General features: G+C 43.8%; 3 protein-coding genes across 6 annotated transcripts; 2 read left to right on the top strand and 1 right to left on the bottom strand.

Moving 5' to 3' along the window:
• The first annotated feature begins 5 nt into the window (after window positions 1-5).
• Window positions 6-4,179, top strand: LOC105909695 (high affinity immunoglobulin gamma Fc receptor I-like). Of its 4 annotated transcripts, XM_031573836.2 has the most exons (5): window positions 8-253; window positions 346-381; window positions 1,505-1,786; window positions 1,926-2,201; window positions 2,928-4,179. In XM_031573836.2, exons 1-5 carry the CDS (start codon window positions 229-231, stop codon window positions 3,221-3,223), a joined length of 915 nt encoding a protein of 304 aa, XP_031429696.1. In that variant the 5' UTR covers window positions 8-228; the 3' UTR covers window positions 3,224-4,179. The 4 variants fall into 4 exon arrangements, with proteins under 4 accessions (XP_031429695.1, XP_031429696.1, XP_031429697.1 ...); XM_031573835.2 differs by having other exon boundaries at window positions 6-381; XM_031573837.2 differs by having other exon boundaries at window positions 12-381; window positions 1,672-1,786.
• A 196-nt stretch (window positions 4,180-4,375) lies between these two features.
• On the top strand, window positions 4,376-7,002 carry LOC105909697 (high affinity immunoglobulin gamma Fc receptor I-like). The gene is made up of 5 exons (XM_012838338.3): window positions 4,376-4,533; window positions 4,626-4,661; window positions 4,939-5,220; window positions 5,335-5,601; window positions 6,220-7,002. Exons 1-5 carry the CDS (start codon window positions 4,509-4,511, stop codon window positions 6,513-6,515), a joined length of 906 nt encoding a protein of 301 aa, XP_012693792.2. The 5' UTR covers window positions 4,376-4,508; the 3' UTR covers window positions 6,516-7,002.
• Window positions 7,003-7,100: 98 nt separating this feature from the next.
• otol1b (otolin 1b) lies at window positions 7,101-9,320 on the bottom strand. The gene is made up of 4 exons (XM_012838339.3): window positions 8,946-9,320; window positions 8,732-8,821; window positions 8,565-8,636; window positions 7,101-8,412 (listed from the first exon to the last, which is right to left on the bottom strand). The coding sequence occupies exons 1-4, from the start codon at window positions 9,310-9,312 to the stop codon at window positions 7,523-7,525; spliced, it is 1,419 nt and encodes a 472-aa protein (XP_012693793.2). The 5' UTR covers window positions 9,313-9,320; the 3' UTR covers window positions 7,101-7,522.
• Between the last annotated feature and the right edge of the window lie 439 nt (window positions 9,321-9,759).

Genomic DNA, 9,759 nt, shown 5'->3' with positions numbered 1-9,759 from the left:
CTAATGTCAAAGTGCATCGTCCCCGTGACTCATTCATTTTCTCAGCATGGGGTATTGTGAAATAAAAGGTAGAAGATCCTATCCTGTTGCATGAAACTTGTACAAAGAGGAAATTACGTTTTTATCTCCCGAGGGTCTGTCGAAGTGTATTTATACAGCCTAGCATAACATAATATACAAGTGTGGTGACATTTATGTGAATGAATTTTGGTAGTTTTATCAATCAGCATGCATTTATTGCTCAGTTTCCTAGGTGAGTAACGTAAACCAGAGCCATTATGTTTATGGATTCTGGTCACAAATGTTTCACTGATTCAACAATATTTCTGTTTATCTTTTCTGTAGTTATTTCAGCGCTTCATAGGTGGACGAATGCGCAAAGTAAGCTATGCTTTAATCCTCAGAACTAAGTTTTTAAATAAGGCTGATTGAATGTATAACCTGCTGTCACTCATTTTGGACCGCAGTAAGGGCTGAAACACACCAAACGCGTTTTTAAAACGGCAGACGCTTAAAAACGCCTTGGCAAAGTGCGGCGGGCAAAACATTCGCAGGATCACCAGGCTGTTTTGCCCGGCGCCTAGGAAGCGGAGCTGCGTACGCAACCTGCCTGGGCCGAGTGTGACATTGATGAGCGGTGCGCCTCCGCGCCTTGCGCTGGAAAGTTGAGAATAGTTCAACTTTTAAGCGCATCTAAAAAACGCTAGAAAGACGCAACGCGTGGCGGAGAAAAGGCGCACACGCAAGGCGCGTCGTACCATAGATAACAATACATTTGCTAGCGTCCCGTTTTTAAAAACGCGTTTGGTGTGTTTCGGCCCTTAGGGCTGAAACACACCAAACGCGTTTTTAAAACGGCAGACGCTTTAAAAATGTCTTGGCAAAGTGTGGCGGGCAAAACAGCCGCAGGGGCACCAGGCTGTTTTACCCATAGACATATATACATATATATACATATACATATATTTGGTGTGTTTCGGCCCAGAGGGTTGAAACACACCGAACGCGTTTCTAAAAACGTGACGCTAGCAAAACCATTGTTTCCTATGGTACGGCGCGCCTTTCGTGTGCGCTTTTATCCGCCGCGCGTCGCATCTTTCTAACGTTTTTTGGGTGCGCTTAAAAGTTGAAATACTTTTCAGCGCAAGGCGCGGAGGCGCACCGCTCATCAATGTCACACTCGGCCCATTTGGTTGCGCACGCAGCCCCGCTTCATAGGCGCCGGGCAAAACAGCCTGGTGCGCCTGCGGCTGTTTTTCCCGCTGCGCTTTGCCAAGGCGTTTTTGAAGCGTCTGCGTTTTTAGAAACGCGTCTGGTGTGTTCGCGCCCTAACGATGTAGGCTAATATTTATCAGAAGTGAATATATTCAAATCACATTCTCTTTGTTTAATGGTTAATCTCCGTTATTAGACACTGGGTAATGTGACCCATAAGTAATTCCCATATCGGCGTTTGGCTACGTGAATGTAAAAATAAGATAAGCTCCTTTTTATGGTAAACCAGTCAACAGGAAAGCGGTGGTGGAGGTGACCGAAGGTAGGTCTTATCTGCTCTCGGGCGGTTCATTACGACTGACCTGTGACGTGCCAGAGGATCCATACCATTGGACTTTCGACTGGTTTTTTAACGGCCAAAAATTGGTTAGTGGCAAATCTTATGCAATTCGGCAGGCCCAGGTAATTCAGAGTGGAAACTACACGTGCATGGGTGCCAAGGAGAGTGAGCTGGATCAGACGGGCTTACTTCGGACGGAGATCAGCGCTCCATTACCTGTGGACATTAATGGTAAAGTTTGTGCACGATGTTTAAAATCGGCCGAATTTCCACAAAGTTATCAACACTCTATAACTAATCAAGTGCATTTAAAACTATATTTTATTCGGTTTTTTGCATAGTTGGCTTGATTTTATTACCATGACTGTAGGTGGGTGGATTATCCTGGAGGCCCCCAGCAAAGCACCGATCATGGAGGAAACGATGACCTTGACGTGCCGGCTTCGTGAAAACTATTTAGATACAGAAGTCATCTTCTACTTGAACGGGAGAGAGATGTGGAGGCAGCATAACAACACAGTGACTGTGCCCAACCTCAATTTAGATCATGGAGGAGAATATTCCTGCAGGGCCAAGTGGGAGACTCAGGGTTTGTACCACTCTGTGCACACTGCACACTCTCCCGGTGTTTCAGTGACCATCCTAGGTAAGAATCAATAAAGATTATTGATTTATTTTGTATTTATATCTTTTAACTTCAATCAGTGTGCCTCCTCAGAAGAAGTGTGCTAACATTGGTCATTTCCATGGGCTGTTATAGACCTATAATAGCAAGAAAACGGATCTACGCTGTGTACTTGTGAAAGTAAAACTCTTCAGAACTTCCTGTTTCTGGAGAAATCATAGCTAAACAAAACTCTCTCACTCCCTCCCTCCATCCTCCTCTCCCCCCCCCCCCCCCCCCTCCCACCCTCCTTCACTCACACACACAAATGAACTATTTTGTAGGACTTTCCTACAATGAACTACCTTCTATTTTCATTCTGTAGAATTCAAGCTTCTGCTATCCGTATTTTTAGTTTCATCAAATGTGTTTGAATCTAAGGTTCCTGGTCTAGTGGTTGCATAGTGGTCGCTGGCCCATTGTTTTGGAAGCATTAATTGTCAGCTGTGCCAAAAATGTTTTAGAAAACAGAACAAGATCAATGAATTCCTATTTCAGATTGACTGAGGTAAAGTTTTACTTATTGGACAGTGTGAAAAGAGGGAGCAACCCAAGGACATGAGTACATGATTTAACTGTGAAGTTTATGAGGGTGTATGTTGTTTTTGTATTTAAAAAAGCGGTAAACTACCACTTTACCTGTCTTCTTTAACTTAACGAGGCATCGCTTTGCTATACCTTTCTTTTGTTTCTTTATCTGTGTCACAGAAATACTAACCACACCAAAGCTGTCTGCGAGCATAACCTCAGTCGGGAGGGACAAGGATTTGAAGCTGACCTGTACAACAAAGGTGAACACCAGAAAGACCGGCTCCTTTCCGATCCACTACTACTTCCTGAAGAATGACAACCCATTGGGCCCGGCCACATCGAAAAACATCTTCACCATCCGGAATGTGGGCAGAGAGGATAGCAACTGGTACAGCTGCAGGGCCGTGGTACCCAAGCTGAACCAGGAGAAATGGAGCACACCGGAACGTGTCAATATCAGAATGAGTGGCTAGACATAGTAGTATTTAGTATGTAGTATGTAGTGTGTAGTTGGTAGTATGTAGTATGTAGTATGTATTATGTAGTATGTAGTATGTAGTATGTAGTATGGGTATTTAACCATGTCCGGGGTGTCTTGTCACTGTCACTGTCAGGTGCAACGGTGTCATGTTACCATAGCAGCAATTGTCTTGACCTATCAAGGAATCTTTTACGCCGTGGCAACTTAGAAGAATGTGATAGGCTGTTTTGGAATCTAAACTTCTGAGAGCTGTCATGACCGATAATGATACAGTCACTGTCTTAGAGAGTGTTTCATTGGACACTGACTAAACACTGACATGGTATCTGTCTTATAACTTATAAATGTTTATGACAAGCTTATGTCACTGTTATGAAGGCAGGTTTAAGCAAAGTGTTACGGACAGGTCTTTGGTATTATTTAGTATTAGTATATTTTAGACTGTTGTTACTGCGTTTATTTATTTACAGTAATGACTTCATGTGTCAGGTATTTAAGCACATCTGAGTAATTCTTGCATTTATTTTCTGAATTTCTTGGTTTGTTTCAGCCACCATGCCTCATATAATTTCTTTATTTTAGAGTGGGGGTTGAACGTTTCTAATGGTCTCTCTTTTTTTAACCAGATAACCCATGATTTATTGGTATGATCTTGCCACTCATAGACACATTTTTGACATTTATTTTATTTCAAAGCCTTGTTTAAGTTTGCAGTGTGCTTAGGTATGGGTCAAGTCACAATTATGTCCCTGTACATTGTAATTAATGGCAGACAATGATCTATATGACATTTCCCATTGATTAAATAATGTGATTTGTCTTCAAAGTATTTAAATAACAGTGGGTCATGTGTCAAGCACAGTACTTGTAATGTTTATAGTGGTCATTAGTTGTATTTATGAATTGCATTGAGATGAATAAAAGCTATGAAAACCTCTGCTCTTATAATTTTATGTTTGGTTGTTTGTTCATTTAGGACCATAATTATATACATATACACACATATATATCCATCACATGTGGTTGGCTAACGTTAAAGTGCATCGTCCCCGTGACTCATTCATTTTCTCAGCATGGGGTATTGTGAAATTTCAGAAAATTATTGCCTTTAACGAGAAGATCCTTTCTATTCCTGTTGCATGAAACTTGTACAAAGAGGAAATGACGTTTTGATCTCTCGAGGGTCTGTCGAAGTGTATTTATACAGCCTAGCATAACATAATATACAAGTGTGGTGACAGTTATGTGAATGAATTTTGGTAGTTTTATCAGTCAGCATGCATTTATTGCTCAGTTTCCTAGGTGAGTAACGTAAACCAGAGGCATTATGTTTATGGATTCTGGGCACAGATTTTTCACCGATTGAACAATATTTCTGTTTATCTTTTCTGTAGTTATTTCAGCCCTTCACAGGTGGACCAATGCGAAAAGTAAGCTATGCTTTAATCCTCAGAACTAAGTTTTTAAATAAGGCTGATTAAATGTATAACCTGCTGTCACTCATTTTGGACCACAGTAACGATGTAGGCTAATATTTATCCGAAGTGAATATATTCAAATCACATTCTCTTTGTTTAATGGTTAATCTCCTTAGATCCGTTATTGGACACTAGGTAATGTGACCAATTCCTACATCGGCGTTAGGCTACGTTAATGTGAAAATAAGATCAGATAAAATAAGATAAGCTCCTTTTTATGGTAAACCAGTCAACAGGAAAGCGGTGGTGGAGGTGACCGAGGGTAGGTCTCATCTGCTCTCGGGCGGTTCCGTACGACTGACCTGTGACGTGCCAGAGGATCCATACCATTGGACATTCGACTGGTTTTTTAACGGCCAAAAATTGGCTAGTAGCAAGTCTTACGCAATTCGGAAGGCCCGGGTATTTCAGAGTGGAAACTACACGTGCATGGGTACCAAGGAGAGTGAGCTGGATCAGACGGGCTTCCTTCGGACGGAGATCAGTGCTCCATTACCTGTGGTCATTGATGGTAAAGTTTGTGCACGATGTTTAAAATCAACACTCTATAACTAATCAAGTGCATTTAAACTATATTTTATTCGTTTTCTGCATAGTTGGCTTGATTTTATTACCATGACTGTAGGTGGGTTTATTATCCTGGAGGCCCCCAGCAAATCAATGATCATGGAGGAAACGATGACCTTGACGTGCCGGCTTCGTGAAAACTATTTAGTTACAGAAGTCATCTTCTACTTGAACGGGACAGAGATGTGGAGGCAGCAGAACAACAAAGTGACTGTGCCCAACCTCAATTTAGATCATGGAGGAGAATATTCCTGCAGGGCCATGTGGGAAACTCGGGGTTTTTACCGCTCTGCACACTCTACCGGTGTTTCAGTGACCATCCTAGGTAAGAATCAATTAAGGTTATTGATTTATTTAGTATTTATATCTATTAACTCCAATCAGTGTGCCGCCTCAGAAGAAGTGTGCTAACATTGATCATTTCCATGGGCTGTTATAGACCTATAATAGTAAGAAAACGGATCTACAATGTGTATCACTAGTGAAAGTAAAACTTTTCAGAACTTCCTGTTTCTGGAGAAATCATAGCTAAACAAAACTCTCTCACTCCTTCCCTCCTTCCTCCTCTCTCTTTCCCTCCCTCCCTCCTTCACTCACACACACAAATGAACTATTTTGTAGGATTTTCCTACAATGAACTACCTTCTATTTTCATTCTGTAGAATTCAAGCTTTGGCTATCCTTATTTTTAGTTTGATCCCCAAAAACATCAAATGTGTTTGAATCTAAGGTTCCTGGTCTAGATATTGCATTGGTCGCTGGCCCATTGTTTTGAAAGCATTAATTGTCAGCTGTGCCATGAGTACATAATCTAAATGTGAAGTTTATGTTATTTTTGTATTTAAAAAAAAAAAAGCGGGAAAATACCACTTTACCTGACTCCTTTAACCTAACGAGGCATCGCTTTGCTATACCTTCTTTTGTTTCTGTATCTGTGTCACAGAAATACTAACCACACCAAAGCTGTCTGCGAGCATAACCTCAGTCGGGAGGGACAAGGATTTGAAGCTGACCTGTACAACAAAGGTGAACACCAGAAAGACCGGCTCCTTTCCGATCCACTACTACTTCCTGAAGAATGACAACCCATTGGGCCCGGCCACATCGAAAAACATCTTCACCATCCGGAATGTGGGCAGAGAGGATAGCAACTGGTACAGCTGCAGGGCCGTGGTACCCAAGCTGAACCAGGAGAAATGGAGCACACCGGAACGTGTCAATATCAGAATGAGTGGCTAGACATAGTAGTATTTAGTACATAGTTGGTAGTATGTAGTATGTAGTATGTGTTATGTAGTATCTAGTATGGGTATATAACCATGTCCGGGGTGTTAATGCTATTCCACAAGAGTAGGTTGTGAGTTATGGGGTTTTTCCTAATAACTGTGTCTTATTTTTTCTTATTATTCACATATTCTGTGTTCATATTTGTCGCACTTTTTTAATGTCAAGTTATGTATGAAAAGCTGTTTCTTGTCATTCATTTCTAAAAAGACCCTAACCCTTGCTGTGGAAATTAAATGGGAATAAACCGTTTTATGTACAGAGTTAGGATTGGCTACCACATACCAATGGATTAATATGAATTTAAAGGTGTCTGTTACCCATTAATATATGAAGGGATGGTGCTTAGTGTGCAAAATGAAGATTAAGAACATGTTTTCCCGATTTTGACGTATTCCTCATTGAATGTTATTAAAGCAAGTGGAGTCTGGATTATCATATATACTGCTTTGTTTTATTTCAAAAGTGAAGGTCTTCATGTCCATAGTCCAGAGATACTATTTGTTTGACAAAAGTTTTAAGTTGACGAGGGTGTATGTTGTTTAAAGAGGGATACTACCACTTCACTGGTCTAGTCTATCACACATCACTTTCTTCTTTAACTTAATGAGTGCATCGCTTTGCTATAACATCACAGTCAGGAGACACAATGCATGGCTATACACACACAAATCCATACTATTGAGGAATAAGGGCTGGTGAAGAAGGTCTCCAGCCAACTATACAATTTTTTTTCGTAAACTCAGTCAGGTTTGATAGGGAACATCCGGCCACGTGATAAATGTAGGTGACACTTGTGTGGTTTTTTGTTTGTTTGTTTTTTTTCTTAAGAAAATGTATTCTGAAATGTGTTGTCTCGTATTCAGTGGAATTATTTGGAAAAAGCCGGAGGGATGGGGATGGGAAGGATTGGGGATTCATCAGTTCAATTCCCTAAAGAGTCTGGCCTCGGGATCTCAGCCTCAGGCCGCGTCAGGGAAGAGCAGGAACCCGGTGAAGGTGCTGTCGTCCTCGCTGCTGGAGTAGGCCCCGTTCCAGTCCCTGAGGGTCTCCACCCACACCTGGTCGCCCTGAGCCAGCCGCAGCAGAACCATGTTGGACGCCTGGTCAATGTCCTGGCCGTAGAGCGTGTCCCTGGACCGCAGGCGCCGCGCACCATTCACCACCAGTGCCGCCCGCAGGGGCCGGTTGCGCACCGTGAGGTGGTAGGCGAACACGTAGACGCCCGGGTGGGTGCAGTTGAACTTGCTGGTGGCCAGGTCGTAGTGGTTCTCTCCGTTGTAGAAGACCTTGTCGAAGCGGATGGGGAAGCCCGAGGGGGGGAAGGACTTGCTGGGGAAGAGCCCCACGCTGAAGCCCGAGCGCGGTTGCTCCATGCTCTTGCCGTTGGCGCCCTTCATTCCGCGATTGCCACGGTCGCCTCGCTTGCCCGGGGGGCCACGGTCTCCCTTCATGCCCCTCATGCCACGGGGGCCCATGGCTCCGGGGGACCCCTGTAGCCCAACGCCTCCTGACGGACCGGGCTTGCCGGTCTCCCCTCGTTCGCCTGTTAGACCCGGAGTGCCGTGCATACCGTTCAGGCCAGGGATGCCAGGCTCACCCCTAAAACCCGGGGGACCTGGGTCACCTTTGTCGCCTTTTGGAGGCCTTTCTCCAAAACCCCCACACTCTCCCTTGTCACCCTTGTCGCCTTTCCCTCCGGGGATGCCAACTGGTCCGGGTGGGCCAGCCTTGCCAGGGTCACCAGTCTCCCCCTTGGTGCCATTCTCAGCTGGATACCCTCTCTGCCCTTTGTCGCCCTTGAGCCCCGGAGAGCCAAGTCCCCCGCGGTCACCTTTAGAGCCGACCTCACCTGTGAAACAACAAATTAAGTCACTGGCTACCCATCACCCAAATCACAGCTGATTCATTCTTTTACAAGGACATATAATTTGCTTTTTAAGTGGACTGGGACCTCTGAAGACCTGCTGATGTGCACAAAATGGCTTCTCTGAGTGGTCCTACCTCTTTCTCCAGTTTTCCCAGGTATTCCAGGAGATCCTGTTGTTCCACTGCTTCCTGGGTCACCCTTCTCCCCTGCCCAGTTGAAGACCAAAACACGTAGCTAATGAAGTTAGATCATAACGAGTCGGTTTGTTTAGTTTAGATCTCTTGAGCATCTGTCGGCCTACCTCGCTCCCCCTTGAACCCCGGTGGTCCAGGTACACCTGAGAGGCCAGCCAATCCTCTGAGGCCTTGTTCGCCCTTTTCACCCGGGGGACCTGTGGCAAACGTATTCATCCAGACCACAAGGTGAGAAAAGAGCGAAGATGAAAGGAAGACGCCGGAAAAAAAGAAAAGAATTGAAAGAAATGGTTAAGACATTTCAGTATAACATTCCTTTACCTGGAAATCCCCTTTCACCCTTTAGTCCTTTGGGCCCTTTCTCTGGGGGGCAGCATTCACAGAAATTGAAGTAGCACTCGTTATAATCCAGGGTGTAGTTCTCCGGCCCGCCACCAGTGACGGGTGTTCCCCCCATGGCATAGTCCGAGGCCACTTCACTGGGCACGGTGGTGGTTTCGGTCGTGGGCTGCTGCCCCAAAGGGTGCTGCGTAGGGTGGGCCACTTTGGCAGGGCTGCTGTGCCAGCCCATGGTGGTCTGGGGCATCTGGGGCATCTGGGGCAGCTCCCGCAATGGCTTCTTCGTGTACGAGAATTTGGGCCGCGCGGTTGTCTTGGCTGAAGTCAGAGTCACCGTGAGAATCAGCATCAGCGCCACCACAGTCACTGGGGCCAGTTGAACAGAAGGCATTTTCATCATGCTCTCTGTGAATAGAGATGGATTGAATTGATTTAAGTTCATTTAAATAAATACATAAATAAAAAAATTAAGTTTTATATTTGTTCATAGTTATAGATCAATATAAAGAATGATTGCCAAAGAACATGCACACATTGGAACTTTTCTAAGTCTTAAGGTGTTTAAAACATTAACATAATTAGTTTATGTTTAAGCACTGCAATATAAAGCTAAAGCAAAGTATGCATTTTACATGTGATTTACATCCTATCCAGCTGTAGTTCAGTTCAGATGTATTGCCAAATACCCACAATACATTTTTTTTAACAGTATGTTCAATGCACAAAACAATTGCTGAGCATTTACATTCTAAAACAATGTTTGCTTTCTAGACACTTCACAAACTGCACATGATGG

This window comes from Clupea harengus, chromosome 9 (assembly GCF_900700415.2).
Source record: "Clupea harengus chromosome 9, Ch_v2.0.2, whole genome shotgun sequence".
Taxonomy (NCBI): domain Eukaryota; kingdom Metazoa; phylum Chordata; class Actinopteri; order Clupeiformes; family Clupeidae; genus Clupea; species Clupea harengus.
Note: the sequence above shows the minus strand (reverse complement) of the source record. Positions and strands in the feature narration are given on the sequence as shown.